The sequence below is a fragment of the Ranitomeya imitator genome, chromosome 2 (assembly GCF_032444005.1).
Source record: "Ranitomeya imitator isolate aRanImi1 chromosome 2, aRanImi1.pri, whole genome shotgun sequence".
Lineage (NCBI taxonomy): Eukaryota > Metazoa > Chordata > Amphibia > Anura > Dendrobatidae > Ranitomeya > Ranitomeya imitator.
The window spans coordinates 469,562,198-469,583,305 of NC_091283.1; the positions used below are offsets into that span (position 1 = coordinate 469,562,198).

Genomic DNA, 21,108 nt, shown 5'->3' on the forward strand with positions numbered 1-21,108 from the left:
TTCCATCGGGCGGGCTTTTTTCCCGCCCGACATACTGTGCCTGCTCATCGGCGCCCCCCTGTCTGGCTCCGCCCCCAGGAACAGCGTCTGTGTGTGCTCACCGCTTCTTAGCCGCAGGAGCTCACGCAGCGCGCCCCACACCTTCGCCTCTGCATCCTCCGTGGGCAAAAATCTGCACAGAATCCAGCACTCAGGGCAGGAGTTCTCCTCCGGCAAGTGGGACATCCTCCCTTTTCCCAGCAGCAACAGAGGCCACAGGCACGTCAAGAGAAGAAGGCGGTGTCCTTTAGGCCCACTCCGTCCTGGCGTCCGCGTTTCTCCCAGGGTAGATCCTCCAGGCCCAGGACTGGAAGATCCACCTCGGCATGACTCTCGGCAAGACTCCAGCCCAACTCCCAGATTGGGCGGCCGTCTTCTCCTTTTCAGGGACGTCTGGATTTCCGCAGTAGAGGATGCATGGGTCAGGGAAGTTGTATCCTCGGGATACAAAATAGAGTTCGCTTCCCGACCTCGGGATCGTTTCTTCCAATCCCGTCCTCCAAGAGACCCCGCTCTAGTTCCGGGCTTCTTCTCAGCCATCGCTTCTCTGCTCAAGTCCGGGGTAATCGTTCCCGTCCCAGAAAAGGAACGGTACACGGGTTTCTACTCGAACCTCTTTGTGGTACCGAAAAAAGACGGCAAGGTTCGTCCCATTCTGGACCTCAAATTGTTGAACAGGAGGGTTCGCCTGAGACACTTCAGGATGGAATCCCTTCGTTCAGTAATTGCTTCCATGGAGGCTCAGGAATTTCTATGCTCTATAGATATCCAGGACGCCTACCTACATGTTCCAATATTTCCCGGACATCACCGTTTCCTGCGCTTCGCAGTGCAACAAGATCATTTTCAGTTCGTCGCCCTGCCGTTCGGCCTCGCAACCGCGCCAAGGGTGTTCACGAAAATCATGGCGGTGCTGATGGCCATTTTGAGAGTCAGAGGCTTGGTTCTGTTTCCATACCTCGACGACATCCTCATCAAGGCTCCGTCCTTTGCTCAGGCCCACGAAAGCTTGTCCATTGTTCTCGACACCTTATCCCGTTTCGGATGGCTGGTCAACCGGAAGAAGTCCTGCCTTATTCCTTCTCAGCGCATCATCTTTCTGGGCATGCTCTTCGACACCCGTCAGTCCAGAGTCTTCCTTCCCAAGGACAAGAGATCCACCCTTTGTCGGGACATTCTCTTGCTCCAGGGTCCTCGACCTCCCTCCCTCCGATCGGCCATGAAGGTTCTGGGGAGGATGGTAGCTACCTTGGAAGCGATTCCCTTCGCCCAATTCCATTCTCGACCCCTTCAGCAAGCCATTCTGTCTCAGTGGGACAGGTCGGTCTTCTCCCTGGATCGACCGATCAGACTCTCCTTTCGGGTCAAGCGGTCTCTCAACTGGTGGCTGACGTCTCCACTCATCTTCCAGGGCAGGTCCTTCCTTCCGGTTCACTGGCAGGTGGTGACAACGGATGCCAGCCTGATCGGCTGGGGTGCGGTGTTTCGCCACCTGACGGTTCAGGGCCGTTGGTCGCTGCAGGAGTCCGCGCTGCCGATCAACGTCCTCGAAATTCGGGCCATCTTTCTGTCCCTCCGCCATTGGGAAAGGATCCTCAGGGGCCTTCCAGTCCGGATCCAGACGGACAACGCCACGGCTGTGGCATATGTCAACCATCAGGGGGGGACTCGGAGCTCCTTGGCCCTTGCCGAGGTATCCAAGATCCTCCTTTGGGCAGAGTCAACGGTTCCGGTGATATCCGCGGTGCATATCCCCGGCGTAGAAAACTGGGCCGCCGACTTCCTCAGCCGCGAGGGTCTCGCGGCAGGGGAATGGTCCCTGCATCCGGAGGTCTTCCATCAGATTTGTCTTCGATGGGGAACTCCGGATGTGGATCTCACGGCGTCTCGAATCAACAGGAAGGTTCCACAATTCGTCTCCAGGTCACGCGATCCTCTCGCAGTGGGCGTCGATGCTCTGGCCATTCCTTGGTCACAGTTCGAGCTGCCCTATCTGTTCCCACCCCTTCCATTACTTCCCAAACTGTTGAAGAAGATCAAAGCGGAAGGGGTGCCGGTCATCCTGATCGCCCCGGATTGGCCCAGGAGAGCTTGGTTCGCGGAGCTCGTCAACCTTCTCGCGGACGCTCCCTGGTGCCTTCCAGACAGGCCCGATCTGCTGTCCCAGGGTCCGATCTGCCACCCGAATTCTCGGTCGCTCAGTTTAACGGCGTGGCTGTTGAGACCGCGGTTCTAAGAGCGTCCGGCCTTTCGGACCGGGTGATTCACACCATGATTCAGGCTCGGAAGCCTTCGTCTTCCAGGATCTACTACCGCACCTGGAAGGCCTACTTCCGTTGGTGCGAGTCCAACCGCGTGCCGCCTATGGTTTTTTCCCTGCCTTCTCTTTTGGCCTTCCTTCAGGCAGGACTGGATTCGGGCCTGGCTCTTAGTTCCCTGAAGGGTCAGGTCTCTGCGCTTTCCATCCTCTTTCAGAAGACCTTGGCCTCTCGGCCACAGATTAAGACCTTCTTTCAGGGGGTAGCCCACGCCGTCCCGCCGTACAGGGCCCCTGTGGAGGCATGGGACCTAAACCTGGTACTGGACGTTTTGAAGGTTTCTCCCTTTGAACCTCTTAGGGAGATTCCTCTATCAGTTTTATCTTGGAAGGTGGCCTTTCTTGTGGCCATCACGTCCATTCGCCGCGTTTCCGAGCTGGCGGCACTGTCTTGCCGCCCTCCGTTTTTGGTCATTCACCAGGACAAGGTGGTCTTCCGACCTCCACCTTCTTTTCTTCCTAAGGTGGTTTCCACCTTCCACCTCAACGAGGACATCGTTCTACCTTCCTTTTGTCCAGCTCCGACTCATCCTCTGGAGCGATCGTTGAACAAGCTGGACCTAGTCAGGGCAGTGAGGATTTATCTGGATAGAACATCCTCTTTCCGGAAGACGGATTCATTTTTCGTCATTCCTGATGGCACGCGCAGAGGCCAGCCGGCTTCTAAAGCGACTATTGCTCGCTGGATCAGAACGGCAATTTTGGAGGCTTACCGGGTCAAGAACAGAGTGCCCCCTCCTGGGATTAAGGCTCACTCTACCCGGGCAGTCGGCGCCTCCTGGGCGGTGCACCACAGGGCTTCCGCCCTACAGCTTTGCAAAGCGGCAACTTGGTCTTCCATCCACACGTTCGCCAAATTTTACAAGGTCCATACCTACGCATCGGCGGACGCCAGCCTAGGCAGAAGGATCCTGCAGGCGGCAGTGGTGAGTCCTCTGACCTGATGGAAGTCTGTTTTCCCGCCCTAGGGACTGCTTTGGGACGTCCCATGGTTCCTGTGTCCCCCAATGAGAGGCGATAAAGAAAACAGGATTTTTGGTTGCTTACCGTAAAATCTGTTTCTTGAAGCCTCCATTGGGGGACACAGCTCCCTCCCAATGTTTTCTGTTGTTATCTGTTCTATGACTGTTCTCACGTTACAGTTCTCAAGTTTGTGGTTATGGTTTTTCAACCTTGTTTCATTATCTCCTACTGCTTTCTCACTAACTGAAGAGTATAATGCCAGTCGGTGGGGTGTACACTGCAGAGGAGGAGCTAACTTTTTTATTTGCATAGTGTCAGCCTCCTAGTGGCAGCAGCATACACCCATGGTTCCTGTGTCCCCCAATGGAGGCTTCAAGAAACAGATTTTACGGTAAGCAACCAAAAATCCTGTTTTTCATAACTTGATAGATCAATCGATTCTGAATGCGGAGATACCAAATATGTGTATGTTTGATCTTTTTTTTGGGGGGGGGAGGGTGATTTGAACTTTCACATTTTTTTTATTTTTTTAGAAACATTTTTTCTTTACTTTTCCATGGGAGACTAGATGCTGCAGTTGTCCGAGATCCTCTGCTACACAGAGCCGATGATCAGATCGCCTGTGTGTAGCAGAAATGCTTACTTGGTATGTGTGCTGACCACTGGACGGCGCTCATAGCAATCTGGCTATGACAACCATAGAGGTTTGCCGGAGACCTCTGGTTGTCATGACAACCCATTGGTGACCCACGATCACTTGACGGAGTCACTGATGGGCGGGATTTCTGGCATGCTTCTGGTAAGCGCGGGTTAAATGCCGCTGTCAGATAATTGACAGCAACATTTAACAGGTTAACAGCTGCGGGTGGATTGCGATTCCACCCGCGGCTGTTAGAGAGTTGTGGAAACCGTGTAGCACTGCCCACTTGTCTGCTTCCATAATCTAGACCACCTCCATCCACTGGCTATATGGCGGAGATGGGCATTCCTCAGTAAAGAGACTGCATTCATCCATGAAGAACAATGGTGGATGATTGCAGTGATGTACTAAAAATGTCACATATGAAGGAATTGATGGTATATCGCTGTTTCTCTGCAGCTTCTCCATGCGGACATGAGGAGGGAATATCTGTACCAGCTGCAGGAGTTTCTTACCACAGATAACGTCAGGAACTGGAGATTTCGATACGAGTTGGCAGAGTGAGTGTGATTTCTTTTCATAAGTCAGGAAGAACAAATGTTACATATGATACTTATAGCAGCAGGATTGAGATTACAGCAGTGGCCTAAAATATTCTTTAAACCGTACATTATTTTTTTCTCCTGACTTCCTTCTGTTAGGAGAAGGTAATATTTCCTTATTACTTAGTAACTCACTTGTAATGTTTTGTATGGCACACCAGGATACATGTGGGTTCTGCATGCATGCATTTGTGATGGTAACACATTAGGGACATATCACTTATGCTGGTAAAGTCACATCAAACTCATCTGAATTAGACCTACGTTAAATGGATTTTGTGAGCAAGACATCCCCTTTCCATATATCCTACTCGGCCATATAAACGTCTGAAAGAGAAGCCCCCCAGTTAGCACCTTCCTTTATTAGTAAGTGCAGCTAAAGCTGGAGTCACACATAACGATATCGTTAAGGATATCGTTGCAACGTCACGCTTTTTGTGACGTAGCAACGATCCCGCTAACGATCTCGTTATGTGTGACAGCGACCAACAATCAGGCCCCTGCTGGGAGATCGTTGGTCGTTGGGGAATGATCAGGACCTTTTTTTGGTCGCTGATCACCCGCTGTCATCGCTGGATTGGCGTGTGTGACGCCGATCCAGCGATGTGTTCACTTGTAACCAGGGTAAATATCGGGTTACTAAGCGCAGGGCCGCGCTTAGTAACCCGATATTTACCCTGATTACCATTGTAAAAGTAAAAAAAAAACAAAACTACATACTCACATTCCGATGTCCGTCACGTCCCCCGCCGTCAGCTTCCCTGCACTGTCAGCGCCGGCCGTAAAGCAGAGCACAGCGGTGACGTCACCGCTGTTACTGCTGGCGCTAACAGTCAGTGCAGGGAAGCTGACGGCGGGGGACGTGACAGACATCAGAATGTGAGTATGTAGTGTTTTTTTTTTTTTTTTTTTTTTTTTTTTTTTTTTTAACTTTTACAATGGTAACCAGGGTAAATATCAGGTTACTAAGCGCGGCCCTGCACTTAGTAACCCGATGTTTACCCTGGTTACCCGGGTGCTGCAGGGGGACTTCGGCATCATTGAAGACCGTTTCAGCGATGCCGAAGTCGTTCCCCTGATCGTTGGTCGCTGGAGAGAGGTGTCTGTGTGACAGCTCCCCAGCGACCACACAACGACTTACCAACAATCACGGCCAGGTCGTATCGCTGGTCGTGATCGTTGGTAAGTCGCTTAGGCTTCTTTCACACTAGCGTCGGAATCTCCCCGTCGCAATGCGTCGGGGAGAGATTCCGACGCTAGCGTTTAACGCTTTGCACAATGGGTGCAGCGGATGCATTTTTCCGGCGCATCCGCTGCCCCATTGTAAGGTGCGGGGAGGTGGGGGCGGAGTTCCGGCCGCGCATGCGCGGTCGGAAAAAGCGGTCCGTCGGGAGAAAAAAACGTTACATGTAGGGTTTTTTTTCCCCGACGGTCCGCCAAAGCACGACGCATCCGTCGCAAGACGGATGCGAAGTGTGCAAATCCGTCGCAAATGCGTCGCCAATAGAAGTCTATGGGGAAAAAACGCATCCTGCAAGCACTTTTGCAGGATGCGTTTTTTCTGCAAAACGACGCATTGTGACGGATTTACAAAAAACGCTAGTGTGAAAGTATCCTTAGTGTAACGGTACCTTTACAAAGATCATCTGTCACTCTGATGGATGATATCCTTGCTTCATTTCTGTTGTAGAGGAAATTCAGGGCTCGTCAGTTTCTTCCTGTAGTAACTAGTCACTGGGATTGTTAGGAGCCCTAGTCCCTGAACGCCATTTTAAAACAATCAGGAATAAGACAATAGCGCCACCCCGGTGCCGAAATTCCCGTAGGTGACAGCTATACAAGACAGCTAACACCCTGCTATATCAGCCCCAGTGGATTTTGGAGCCTATTGGGGCAAATTGACTCCTTAAAAACTCCTGTCAGATGTGACAGTGGTATCTATGTGGTTAAATGAGGGTTAAAAGACTCCCTGTGGCAGTATTGACCCCACCCTCCACAGTCACAATTGCGGGTACCGATCATTGCCATGGTACTCTGACTCCAGGGTACGGTGGCCTGTGATATCCAGCTATAAGTAGGGTCTCAGAGGCTCTATCAGGGACTTGCTGACAGTCTATGCATTGCAGTACATGAGACCAGAGATCAGAGTAAGAATTATACATGTCCCACAGTTGGACTTGGTGAAAGAGGGAAAAAAAAGTAAAATTTAAAAAATCACAAAAAGCTGTTTAAAACGCAGCGTTTGGGATAAAACAAAGATAAACAAAAATAAGTACACATAATTGGTATCGACCTGATCTGTCGCTTTATTTATCATGTACGGTGAACACTGTAAAAACAAAATAATGAAACACACCAAAAATGTTTACTTGTTTCATCATACTGACACAAAAAAAAATAAATAAAAAGTGATCAAAAAGTTATGTGTAAAAAAAAAAAAAAAAAAAGAGTATGGATAAAAACACCAAATTGTCCCGCAAAAAACAAGCTTTAATTTGGATCATGTGGGAAAAAAATGAAGTTACAGCTCTCACAATATGGTGATTCAAAAACAAATACGTTTTTGTAACATATTGTTTTTAGTCTGTAAAAGCAGCAAAGCATAAAAAACTATATAAATCTAGTATCCCTATAATCATACTGACCCGACGAATCAATTTGTCATATCACTTTTACTGTGCAGTGAATGGCGTAAATTAATTAGATAAAAACAATTCCCATATTTTTCAGACTGTAAGACACACTTTTTTTCTTCTAAATTTGGGAGAAAACTAGGGGGGTGTCTTACAGTCCGAATGTAGCTTACCAAGATCTCAGTTTGCCTCCGGATGCCATTTTCCTGAAGTTCACCGCTGGGAAATCAATGGGCAAAGTGGGGACTTCGCTCCTGCTTGCCAACATTTTCTTGAAGCCCAGGGCCTGCAGCCTTGCACTGCCGGGGCACCCCCTCCTCCCAGCCCAGGGCCCACAACGTTGTCCCACTTCCTGCAGCAGCGACTCTGTCCTCTGTGACCCTCTCCAACACTACCGCTCCACTCTCACTCACTGGTAAGCTATTGTAAATTTGGACTATATGATGGACCACCATATTATTAAAAAAAAGTTTTCCTATTTTCCTCCCCAAAATTAAGAGTGCGTCTTAAACGGTACTGAATTGCTAGGTTTTGATCACTTTGTCTGAAAAATCTGAATAAAAAGCAACAAAAAAACATTGTGCTCCAAAATGGTGCAAAAAAATTTCCAACTCTTTGCGCAAAAAATAAGCCCTCATACAGCGCTGTTCTCCAAAAAATAAAAGTTACAGTATGGCAACAAAATAACTTTTTTTTATTAAAAAAAAATTTTTTTTACTGACTCTGTGATAGCAGTAAAACACATGCAAAAAAAACAATATAAATCTGGTATCGCTGTAATCGCACTAACCCGAAGAATAAAGTCGCCTTATGACAGTGAACCATGAAAAAAAATGAAAATAAGAGCTATTCTTGTACTGCTGTCTACTTGTTCATTCTACCTCCCAAAAAATCAGGACAAGGTTCAGCTCACATTTATCCTGTGTTCTCTGCTGAGCGCTTATATCTGGGTTTCTGTGTAAATCCCAAAACCGTGATTTAGACAAAACCCCAGGCGGAGGCACTTACTTGATGAGACAGATGCAGTCACTTTGGTTGGACTGGTCTCTGTTCCGGCGGTGTCCCATCATTTTAGGAGTTTTTTTTAGTGCACAAGTGTGGGTGACTACAGATCTGTGCATGCCTTAAAAGATAGATACCACCGTATTCCGGTGTACGAATTGGCTCCATTTGCCTCATTATGGTGGGTAGTTCTGTTTGGGTTTTTGTCTTAATCACATTTGTGTGCGATTTACACGGAAACCCTGACATAAGTCCTCAATACAGAACACAAAATTGTGATCCAAGCCTTATACTGAAAACGATCGATAAATATTACGTACCCCAAAATGTTACCACCAAAACCCTAACTTATCCCACAAAAAACAGCCGCTACTCGAGTCTATCATCTGTGGGGTCAAGTTTCACCTGTTAACCATTCTGTAAATAACAAATTTGCGTCAAATACGTAAATTACGTTTTTACCACTAAAAAGTTATGATGTTATGTTTCCTTATCCTAATGTTATAAAATTCTGTGATGCACCTGTGGGTTTAAAATACTCACTACTCACCTAGATGAAATCCTTAAACAGTGAAGCTTCCAATGTATGGTCACTTGGGGTCTCTGCTGATCTCGCACTTCAGGGGCTCTACAAAAAAGACATGGTGTCTGCAATTTATTCCAGCCAAATCTACGTTCCAAATACCAAATGTCGCTTCTTCTCTTCTGAACCCTACCATGTGTCCAAACAGAACTTTTTAACTACATGTGGGCTAGTGCCACGCTCAGAACAAATTGGGTAACAAACGATGTGGTCCACTTTTTCACGTTACCTTTTGAAACTGTGAAATATTTGAGGCTAAAGCAACATTGTCATAAAAAAATTAAAATTTTCAATTTGACAACCTTATGTTATCAAATTCTGTGTAGTACCTCTGAGTTCAAAATTCTCATTTATACCCCTGGATAAAATCCTTGAGGGGTGTAGTTTCCAAACTGGGGTCAGGTGTGGGATTTTCTGCAAATGCAACATGGCTCCCACAATTTATTTCAACCAAATTTGTGTTCCAAAATTCAAATGGTGATCCTTCCCTTCCGAGCCCTGTCATTGGTCACAGAGGCTTCTGACTACATGTGGGGTTTCAGCGCGCTCATAAGAAACTAAGGCTTCTTTTACACTTGCCGTGATTTTGCGGCCCCAATAGATTTCTATGGGGCAGCAAAAACAGGCTGCAATATTTCCACGGCGTGCCGTACGGCCGTGAGGGCCATATTTACAGCCGTGAAAAAAGATCGAGCCGACTTACAGACACGGCCCCCGTTGTAAATCAATGGGGCCGCAAAAACAACGGAAAGTTGTTTTTGTAGTGTGCCATGACTTCCAGTTTTGCGGACCGCCGTTTCTTTTCCCCAATACTTTTGCTATATATTGGGAACCCAAAAAACGGCGGGCCACAAAAATCCCGGTAAGTGTAAAAGAAGCCTAAGTAACAAATTGTGGGGGTCCATTTTCTTGTGCCATTCCTTGTAAAAGTTAAAAAAAAAAAAAAAAAAAATTGGGGCTGAAGCATTATTTTAGTTTCATTTGACTTTTCATTAATTACTGTGTAGCACCTGAAGGGTTAAACACATTTCCTGACAGCAGTTTTTAAGTATTTGAGAGGTGCATTTCTTTATCGCCTCTCATTGGGGGACACAGGAACCATGGGTGTATGCTGCTGCCACTAGGAGGCTGACACTATGCAAATAAAGTTAGCTCCTCCTCTGCAGTGTACACCCCACCAACTGGCATTATACTCTTCAGTTTAGCTTAGTGTCAGTAGGAGGTGGACACGGGTCTTTCATTAGACCCTTATCTACCTCAATGTGCGTTGTTTCTTTTCAGGTTTTCTGGAGGGATACAGGGTGGGCAGTCACACCTGTAGTCCCACTATGTGGACTATGAGTACGGCGTGTACTGCCACCCCGTATCTTCATAGATCCCCCACCAGGACCAAGATCCTAGCACACAAGCGTGCTTAGAAGTTCCGTCCTGGCTACGTCACCCACCCACTCGCCCACCAGAGCCTGTCGGTTGAGGAGACGAGGACGTCCATCAGCTCCCTGGACGTCTCATGCCTTTTTCAGGTTAGTATCGGCGTGGGATGTTTTAGGTGAGTATTTCCCCCATCCCATCCCAGATCTTTCATAGGGGGGGGGTCTTGTTAGGGGCTCCCAGACGGCGAGCTTCTTATACCTGGTCATAGCCTGCATCCATGCAGCGGCGCGGCCGGGATTGATGTATCGCGCGGTGACCTCCGTAGGCACGCGCATTTCTTCCCCCCATGCAGCAATGGCGGGAGAGAGAGAACCCCTCTGCTTTATATCCGGCGCGGGGCCCTTACAGGCTGCCACGCCGCGCTCCTATCCCCCCTGTGGCCACAATTGCAGTGGGCGCACCTTTCTGCCAGACAGCTCTAAGGCTGCGTGCGCTTCTCCCCGCGGTGCACTACACGGCGCCGCGGTTTATCAAGGGGCACCTCCACAGCGCGGCAGCCCTGCAGGCTGTCGCGCCGCTTCTCCCTGCGGTGCACTGCTCTGGAGCCGCAGGAGGTTGTTCACTGCGGCGCCCTTCAGTGGCACAGCCTGGTAGGCTCCAGCGCCGCCCGTTTTCTCTTGCGGCGCACTATTCCGGCGCCGCGGCTCCTTTCCTCGGCCGCCGGCTCCTAACTAAGGCTTCGGCCAGGGCCTACTTCCGGTTTTCGTGCTCCCCACTTCCGCTTCTGCAGGCGGGCTTTTTCCTGCCCGACATACTGTTCCCTGCCCACCGGCGCCTCTGTCTGGCTCCGCCCCCTTCCTCCAGGGACACTCTTCTGGTGTGCTCACCGCTCCTCAGCAGCAGGACCTCATGCAGTGCGCCCCGCACCGCATCTCTCTGTGGGCACAGCATGATCTGCGCAGAATACAGCACCTCAGGGCAGGAGTTCTCCACCGACAAGCGGGACATCTTCCAGGACCTGGTCCGTGAGTAGCTGCACTGCAGACTGACACCCCCCTCTGTCCCCTAACCCGCTGGCATTTTCTTCCTCATCTTCTGCCTTAGTCAAGTTCTTTGCATGTTCGTCCTGTAACAGCAAACTTCCCTCAGGTCAGTCCTCCGCTATGTTAGTCCTGCAGCAACCCGATTGTTCCCACCGCCCAGGATCCCCCGGCCGATCCGCCCGAGAGTGATACCCTCATCCCAGGCTGGGCCTCCTCTCTGTCTCAATCGGTGGCCGATTTAACACGGGTGTCTCAAACGCTGGTGTCCGTGCTGGATCGGTTACCCCTGCAGTGGCCAGCGGGTCGCAGGAACCGCCGCCCGAGCCCTCCTTGATAAGCCACAAAAGGTCCAGACAGGAACGTCGGTCTGAGTCCTCTTCTCGCTCCATCTCGCCACACGGCCCTCCCCTGCGGTCGGTGTCCCCCCGATCCTCCTCTCCTGAGTTAGGCGAGGCATTCTCTGATGCGCCCTCGGAGGATATTTCGGAGCTGGATTCTAACCAAATCGCCACCATGAGGGGATATGGTCCAGAATCTCATTGGGACAATAAACCAAACCTGTGGCATCAAGGATCCCTCTACGGAACCCGCAGATCAGACTGTTTCGTTTAGACGGGCCAAACCCCCTTCCAAGTTTTTTGCTCCTCATCCTGAATTCAAGGAAATCTTGTCCAGAGAAAGAGAGAACCCGACCAGACGTTTTCAGAGGGGAAAATGCCTGGGTGTGTTATATCCCTTTTCTCCAGAACTTACCGCCAATTGGACGGTCTCTCCCTCGGTGGATCCCCCTGTTTCCAGGCTGTCCACCAACACGGTGCTTCCACTGTCCGACGGAGCATCTCTGAAGGACTCTAACAATAGAGTTGTGGATACTTCACAAAGTCAGCCTTTGAAGCGGCTGCAGCGGCTCTATGCCCAGCTTTTGCTTCTACTTGGGTTTCTAAATCCATTTCCAAATGGGCCAAAGATTTCCATCGAGGTATCCTGGACGCGCACCTCCCGTGCAACTAGCGGAGCTTGCCAACCAGATTTCCCACGCTGGGGAATACCTGGTCTCCGCCTCCCTGGATGCAGCGTCTTGTGTGGCTAAGGCTTCCAGCAATGCTGTTGCCATCCGCCGGACCGTTTGGCTCAAGGCCTGGCAGGCGGACTTATCTTCCAAAAAGTCCCTTACCAGTCTGCCCTTCCAGGGCTCTCGTCTCTTTGGTTCCCAGCTGGACGAAATCATTAAGGATGCCACCGGGGGTACAAGTTCTCTTCTCCCCCAGGCTAAGCCTCGTCGCCCTCCTCCTAGACGGCAGTTTCGCTCCTTTCGGCCTTTTCGTCGCTTCGCGGCGTCAAACTCCTTTTCCCAGCAGCAACAGAGGCCACAGGCACGTCAAGAGAAGAAGGCGGTGTCCTTTAGGCCCACTCAGTCCTGGCGTCCTCGCTACTTTCAGGGTAGATCCTCCTGGCCCAGGACTGGAAGATCTACCTCGGCAAGACTCCAGCCCAACTCCCAGGTTGGGCGGCCGTCTTCTCTTTTTCAGGGACGTTTGGTTTTTCGCAGTAGGGGACGCATGGGTCAGGGAAGTTGTAGTTGTATCCTCGGGATACAAGATAGAGTTCGTTTCACGACCTCGGGATCGTTTCTTCGAATCCCGCCCTCCAAGAGATCCCGCTCTAGTTCCGGGTTTCTTCGCAGCCATTGCTCCTCTTCTCAAAGCTGGGGTAATCGTTCCCGTCCCAGAAAAAGAACGGTTCACGGGTTTCTACTCGAACCTTTTTGTGGTACCGAAAAAAGACGGCAAGGTTCGCCCCATTCTGGACCTCAAATTGCTGAACAGGAGAGTTCGTCTGAGACACTTCAGGATGAAATCCCTTCGTTCAGTAATTGCTTCCATGGAGGCCCAGGAATTTCTGTGCTCAATAGACATCCAGGACGCCTACCTCCATGTCCCGATATTTCCCGGACATCACCGTTTCCTGCGCTTTGCAGTGCTCCGGGAACATTTTCAGTTCGTCGCCCTGCCGTTTGGTCTCGCAACAGCTCCAAGGGTGTTCACGAAGATCATGGCGGCGCTGATGGTCATCTTGAGAGTCAGAGGCCTGGTCCTATTTCCATACCTCGACGACATCCTCATCAAGGCTCCGTCCTTTTCTCAGGCTCACGAAAGCCTGCCCATTGTTCTTGACACCTTAGCCCGTTTCGGGTGGCTGGTCAACCGGAAGAAGTCCTGCCTTATTCCTTCTCAGCGCATCATCTCTTTGGGCATGCTCTTCGACACTCGTCAGACCAGAGTCTTCCTTCCCAAAGACAAGAGATCCACTCTTTGTCGGGACATACGCTTGCTCCAGGGTCCTCGGCCTCCCTCCCTCCGATCGACCATGAAGGTTCTGGGGAGGATAGTAGCAACATTGGAAGCGATTCCCTTCGCCCAATTTCATTCGCGACCCCTTCAGCAAGCCATTCTGTCTTAGTGGGACAGGTCTGTCTTCTCCCTGGATCGGCCGATCCGACTCTCTTCTCGGGTCAAACGGTCTCTCAACTGGTGGCTGACGTCACCTCTCATCTCCCAGGGCAGGTCCTTCCTTCCAGTTCACTGGCAAGTGGTGACGACGGATGCCAGCCTGCTCGGCTAGGGTGCGGTTTTTTGCCACCTGACGGTTCAGGGCCGTTGGTCGTTGCAGGAGTCATCTCTGCCAATCAATGTCCTCGAAATACGGGCCATCTTTCTGTCCCTCAGCAACTGGGAAAGGATTCTCAGGGGCCTGCCAGTCCGGATCCAGACGAACAAAGCCACAGCTGTGGCATATGTCAACCATCAGGGGGGGACCCGGAGCTCCTTGGCCCCTGCCGAGGTATCCAAGATCCTCCTTTGGGCAGAGGCAACAGTTCCGGTGATATCCGCGGTGCATATCCCCGACGTGGACAACTGGGCCGCCGACTTCCTCAGCCTCGCGGCAGGGGAATGGTCCTTGCATCCGGAGGTCTTCCATCAGATTTGTCTTCGATGTCCACTCCGAACGTGGATCTCACGGCGTCTCGAATGAACAGGAAGGTTCCGCAGTTCGTCTCCAGGTCTCACGATCCTCTCGCAGCGGGTGTCGACGCTCTGGCAATTTTTTGGTTACAGTTCGTGCTGCCCTACCTGTTCCCACCCCTTCCATTGCTTCCCAAACTGTTGAAGAAGATCAAAGCGGAAGGGGTGCCGGTCATCCTGATCGCCCCGGATTGGCCCAGGAGAGCTTGGTTCGCCGAGCTCATCAACCTTCTCGCGGACGCTCCCTGGCGCCTTCCAGACTGGCCCGATCTGCTGGCTCAGGGTCCGATCTGCCACCCGAATTCTCGGTCGCTCAGTTTAACGGCATGGCCGTTGAGACCACAGTTCTAAGAGCGCCCGGCCTTTCGGACCGGGTGATTCACACCATGATTCAGGCTCGGAAGCCTTCGTCTTCCAGGATCTACTACCGTACAAGGAAGACTTACTTCCGTTGGTGCGAGTCCAACCGCGTTCCATCTGTGTCCTTTTCCCTGCCTTCTCTTTTGGCCTTCCTTCAGGCAGGACTGGATTCGGGCCTGGCTCTTAGCTCCCTGAAGTGCCAGGTCTCTGCACTTTCCATCCTCTTTCAGAAGACTTTAGCTTCTCGGCCACAGGTTAAGACCTTCCCTCAAGGAGTAGCCCACGCTGTCCCGCCGTACAGGGCCCCTGTGGATGCTTGAATTTAAACCTGGTACTGGATGTTCTGAGGGTTTCCCCCTTTGAGCCTCTTAGGGAGATTCCTCTATCAGTTCTATCTTGGAAGGTGACCTTTCTTGTGGCCATCACGTCTATTCGCCGCGTTTCCGAGTTGGCGGCCCTGTCTTGCCGACCTCCGTTTTTGGTCATTCACCAGGACAAGGTGGTCTTCCGGCCTCCACCTTCTTTTCTTCCTAAGGTGGTTTCCACCTTCCACCTCAACGAGGACATCGTTCTACCTTCTTTTTGTCCAGCTCCGACTCATCCTCTGGAGCGATCGTTGAACAAGCTGGACCTCGTCAGGGCAGTGAGGATCTACCTGGATAGAACGTCCACTTTCCGGAAGACGGATTCTCTTTTCGTCATTCCTGATGGCACGCGCAGAGGCCAACCGGCTTCCAAGGCGACTATTGCTCGCTGGATCAGAATGGCAATTTTGGAGGCTTACCGGGTCAAGAACAGAGTGCCCCCTCCTGGGATTAAGGCTCACTCTACCCGGGCGGTCGGTGCCTCCTGGGCTGTACACCACAGGGCTTCCGCCCTACAGCTTTGCAAAGCGGCAACTTGGTCTTCCATCCACACATTCGCCAAATTTGACAAGGTCCATACCTATGCTTCGGCGGACGCCAGCCTAGGCAGAAGGATCTTGCAGGCAGCAGTGGTGAGTCCTCTGACCTGATGGAAGTCTGTTTTCCCGCACTAGGGACTGCTTTGGGACGTCCCATGGTTCCTTGTCCCCCAATGAGAGGTGATAAAGAAAACAGGATTTTTGGTTGCTTACCGTAAAATCTGTTTCTTGGAGCCTCCATTGGGGGACACAGCTCCCTCCCAATGTTTCTGTTGTTATATGTTCTATGACTGTTCTCACGTTTACAGTTCTCAAGTTTCTGGTTATGGTTTTTCAACCTTGTTCATTATTTCCTACTGCTTTCTCACTGACTGAAGAGTATAATGCCAGTCGGAGGGGTGTACACTGCAGAGGAGTAGCTAACTTTTTTATTTGCATAGTGTCAGCCTCCTACTGGCAGCAGCATACACCCATGGTTCCTGTGTCCCCCAATGGAGGCTCCAAGAAACAGATTTTACGGTAAGCAACCAAAAATCCTGTTTTTTTCAAAATGGTATCATTTCCAATATATTGGCCCTGCAAAGTCCATTTAAATCTGAATAGGTCCCTAAAGAAACAGGTTTTGTTAATTTCTTCAGAAAATGAGAAATTGCTGTTAAAGGGAACCTGTCACCCCGTTTTTTGAGATTGAGCTATAAATACTGTTAAATAGGGCCTGCGCTGTGTGTTCCTATAGTGTATGTAGTGTACCCCAATTCCCCATGTATGCTGAGAAATAACTTACCAAAGTCGCCGTTTTCGCCTGTCAATCAGGCTGGTCAGGTCGGGAGGGCGTGGTGACATCGGTGGTTCTTCCTCAGCTTTACGTTGGTGGCGTAGTGGCGTAGTGGTGAACAAGCAGCGCGCGATCTGCGCTGTAATCCCTTGCATCGGTGGGGGCGGCCATCTTCCTGGGGCCGCGCGTGCGCAGATCGAGTGCTCTGCTGCACGGGGCTTCAGGAAAATGGCCGCGGGATGCCGCGCGTGCGCATTAGAGATCGCGGCGGCCATTTTCCCAAAGCCGAGATGCAAACTCGGCTTTGGGAAAATGGCCGCCGCGATCTCTAATGCGCACGCGCGGCATCCCGCGGCCATTTTCCTGAAGCCCCGTGCAGCAGAGCACTCGATCTGCGCACGCGCGGCCCCAGGAAGATGGCCGCCCCCACCGATGCAAGGGATTACAGCGCAGATCGCGCGCTGCTTGTTCACCACTACGCCACTACGTCACCAACGTAAAGCTGAGGAAGAACCAGCGATGTCACCACGCCCTCCCGACCTGACCAGCCTGATTGACAGGCGAAAACGGCGACTTTGGTAAGTTATTTCTCAGCATACATAGGGAATCGGGGTACACTACATACACTATAGGAACACACAGCGCAGGCCCTATTTAACAGTATTTATAGCTCAATCTCAAAAAACGGGGGTGACAGGTTCCCTTTAAGCTTTTAACCCTTCTAACAGCCTAAGAAAATAAAATGATGTTTGAAAAATAATGCAGATATAAAATAGACATTTGGGAAATGTTATGTATTAATAATTTTTGCCAAAATTCGGATATTTTCACAAATAAACGCAAAACATATAGACCTAAGTTTAACACGAAGATAAAGTACAATATGTCACACACAAAAAATCTAGGAATCTTGGTCATTAACAGGGTATTTCCATCTCTAAGATCCAATATGTAGTAGGTATAATAACTTATCAGAAGAACTACACTACTGTTATTATGTCACTTACCAATGTGCAAGGCATTGCAGTAGCTTAGGTATCCATGGTTGCGACCACTAACAACTAACTGTCAATATATGAGTGGTCATAACCATGGAGATACCTAAGCGACTGCGATGCCCCACATGCGACATAGTGAGTCAGAAGAACTACACTACATTTCCAATTAGGGGTGTTTGCTATTATTATTATTATTATTATTATTATTATTACTACTACAATATCTTGTAGATTGTGAGCCCTTGTGGGCAGGGTCCTCTCTCCTCCTCTACCAGTCGGTGACTCATTTTGTTTAAGATTACTGTACTTTTTTTTTTGTAATGTACACCCCTTTTCACATGTAAAGTGCCATGAAATAAATGGCGCTATAATAATTAATAATAACATATTGGGATATTATCTTGGTGATGGGAATACCCCTTTAAGGTTAAAATTGGCCTGGTCACTAAGGGGTTAAAGCAAATACACAGCCATCAAGTGAATGCCAGGCTATCTTCCATTTACAATGCAAAAATACATATTGTACCCGTGTGAACAAGATTAGATCAGGGTAGGTTTTAGCTTCTAAATGTTAGGGGGAATGCTTCCATTCACTGACAGCAAACCGCGAGAACTGATGCAGTAAATATAGCAGGAAGTTGTTTGTCTATCATCTATTCAATTACCGTAATCTTTACATGAAACAAAGTAAGAAAAATAATACATTTTATTGTACGGTTTTGCCAGGAAAGCAAAGACTGAAAATAGAGCTTTTTTTTTTTACTTTTCAGGCAGCTGATCCTGATCCTGGAGCTATACAGTCCGAAAGACGTGTATGATTATTTACGGGTCTTAGCGCTGATGCTCTGCTCAGACAAAGTGTCTGAAGTCAGGTGGATCGCTTTCAAATTGGTGAGTTGGAAATCCCTGATCTACCATAGAGACTGTGACTATAGTCTCAAAAGACAAACCAGTACACCTATACATTACTGTGAAAAGTTTTAGCCAGGTATGGAAAAAATTTTGCTAAGTAAAAAGCTTTAAAAAAATGGCATCAATTTAGTTTATTTTTTATCAATGTATAAAATGCAAAGTGGATGAACAAAAGAGAAATTTAAATCACATCAACATTTGGTGACCACCACTTTGCCTTCAAAACACCATTGGTTCTTCTAGGTATTCTAGCATATAGTTTATGTGTCAACTCGGCATGGAGGTTTTTCCAAACATCTTAGAGAACTAACCACAGATCTTCTCTGGAAGGCGCTTGTGCAAATCCTTCTGTATCTTCATGTAATCCCAGAAAGACTCAATGATGCTGAGATCCATGCTCTTTGCAGCCACACCATCGCTTCCTGGACTCCTTCTTCTTTACATTGAAGATAGTTCTTATTGAGATTGGCTGTATGTTTGGGGGTCGTTGTCCTGCTGCACAATAAATTTGGTGCCAATCAGACTCCAAGATGTTGTCTTGAAGACAGAGGGTGGTCACATCAAATATTGATGTGATTTAGATTTCTCTTTGCATTTTGTTAACTAATAAAAATATAATACTTTCTCAGTCGCTTCATTGTAAACTATTCACACTGCTATTTTTTAAAGCATTCTTACTCAACAACATTTTTTCCAAACCTGCCAAATCCTTTGCACAACACTGTAGATAATTAGGCACAAAAACACATGTTGGACATCTGTGTGATGCAAGTCGTCTGTCCTCTGTTTTTTTCCAGATTGTTGAAATTTTGCGCAAGTTTTACGCAAATGGTGAAAGTGAGTTGGGCATCAACTTTATTAATGAGCTCATTGTGCAATTCAGACATTCTCCTAAGTGGGTTGGACGTCAGGCGTTTGCATTTATCTGCCAGGTAATTTAACCATTAATGTTTTTTTTTTGTTTTTTTTTAATGCAGCTGGGGCGCACTCACCTGCTAGTCATAAGGTTGCATCTTATACGAAAGCAGTGTGCCTGCAGCTTTAACCACTTTCTGACATCGGACGAAATAATATGTTTTGAATAGCTGACATATGCCCGGAACAGCCGCGGGTGGAATCGCAATCTACCCGCAGCTATTAACCCGTTAAATGCCGCTATCAAACTCATAGCAATTGAGCCGATCAGGTTATGGCAGCTTCTAGTCTTCCTTGGAGGCTATTGAAGCATGCCAAAAGTTTAAAAAAAATTAAAAAAAATATTTAAAAAAATAAAATATAAACGTTCGACTCACCTCTCTTTCGCCCCATTCAAAATAAAACAATGAAAAAACCAAACATACACATATTTGGTATCGCTGCTATCAGAATCGCCCCATCTATCAAAATAAAAAAAAATTAACCTGATCGCTAAACGGTGTAACGAAAAAAAGTAAAAACGCCAGAAGAACATTTTTGATCGCCTCAACATTGCATTAAAATGCAATAACGGGCAATGAAAAGATCGTATCTGCACCAAAATGGTATCATTAAAAACGTCAGCGCAGCACGCAAAAAATGAGCCCTCACCCAACCCGAGATCACGGAAAATGGAGACACTACGGGTTTTGGAAAATGGCACGTTTTTTATTTTATTTTATTGACAAACTTTGTAAAAATTTTTCACCACAGAAATATAAAAGAACCTAGACATGTTTGGTCTCTGAATTCGTAATGACCTGGAGAATCATAATGGCAGGTCAGTTTTAGCATTTAGTGAACACAGTAAAAAAGCAAAACAAAAAACAATTGTGGGATTGCACTTTTTTTGCAATTTCACCGCACTTGAATTTTTTTTTCCCGTTTTCCAGTACACGATATGTTAAAACCAGTGGTGTTGCTCAAAAGTACAACTTGTCCCGCAAAAAACAAGCCCTCACATGGCCATATTGACGGAAAAAAAAGAAAAAAAACATTCTGGCTCTAGGAAGAAGGGGAGCAAAAAAACAAAACACAGAAACGAAAATACCTCCAGTCATGAAGGTAGTTAGTTAGTTGCAATTTTTTTGTTTATTTTTTTCTAATTTTGTAATTATCAATCCCTGGATCCATATAATAAATCATTGTTGTCTACATCCTTGATAGATAAAGTTCCGTAAAAAGCCATTTGTTTTTTTGCAGGCGGTGGTACAGGAGGAATGTATGCCCGCTGACCAGTTTGTTACTCACCTTCTCCCCAATCTGTTGAGTCTGGCATCCGATCCTGTGCCCAATGTACGAGTGTTACTTGCTAAGGCTCTGAAACAGACGCTTCTGGAGAAAGGTAATCCGCCTCTTTAATATTTATTTACAGATTTAGGCTTTAGCTGAAAGCTTCTTCCTTGATGGCCAAATGAAGGATGTAGCCTCACTTGTCCTCCTGCATTATCTCCTTTGTGTATAGGAATTAGTAGGTTTGTAGTCAAGCAGACCACTGCTAATGATGGCAGCATAAATTTCTCACATTTTCAGTTTTTCAGAAACTCCTCTCTCCCCTGCCTTCCATCTTCTTGCTTGCTGGGGGATGGTGTAATTCTGCTTGATTGTCGCTTTGAAGCATCGGCAAGAGTGTGCTCTTCTTCTCTGAGAGTAAAGTTAGTTTTGCACAGAGGGACTGAATCCTGATGGATCCAGCCAGCTTGTAAGCACTGGATTACTTGCCTAGGAGACTAGCCACCAGAGTGGTGGTCGATAAACTAGGCAACAAGAGGTAAACAAAAGAATTTTGACAATCCTTCCATTTTTGAGAATGGAGAGGATTTACCTTTTTTAAATAAAGACCTCTTCCTTGTAAAAGTTGAATGGGATGCGTGACTACTGCCCCTTCAGTCTGCTGACCAACATGGTGATTAATCAGAACCGCCTTACCGATCTTGTGCTAAGTGCCCTGTTAAAACGAATGCTTGTTCCTGATCTTTGACCCTC

General features: G+C 48.3%; 1 protein-coding gene across 1 annotated transcript in view; it reads left to right on the plus strand.

The window, feature by feature from the left end:
* Nucleotides 1-21,108, plus strand: part of LOC138664498 (serine/threonine-protein phosphatase 4 regulatory subunit 1-like) — a 94,463-nt gene that overhangs the window by 67,722 nt on the left and 5,633 nt on the right. Inside the window, exons 16-19 of the mRNA XM_069751242.1 lie at nt 4,419-4,519; nt 18,027-18,147; nt 18,966-19,100; nt 20,326-20,467. Of these exons, the coding sequence (XP_069607343.1) occupies nt 4,419-4,519; nt 18,027-18,147; nt 18,966-19,100; nt 20,326-20,467 (499 nt within the window). The remainder of the gene's footprint in view (nt 1-4,418; nt 4,520-18,026; nt 18,148-18,965; nt 19,101-20,325; nt 20,468-21,108) is intronic.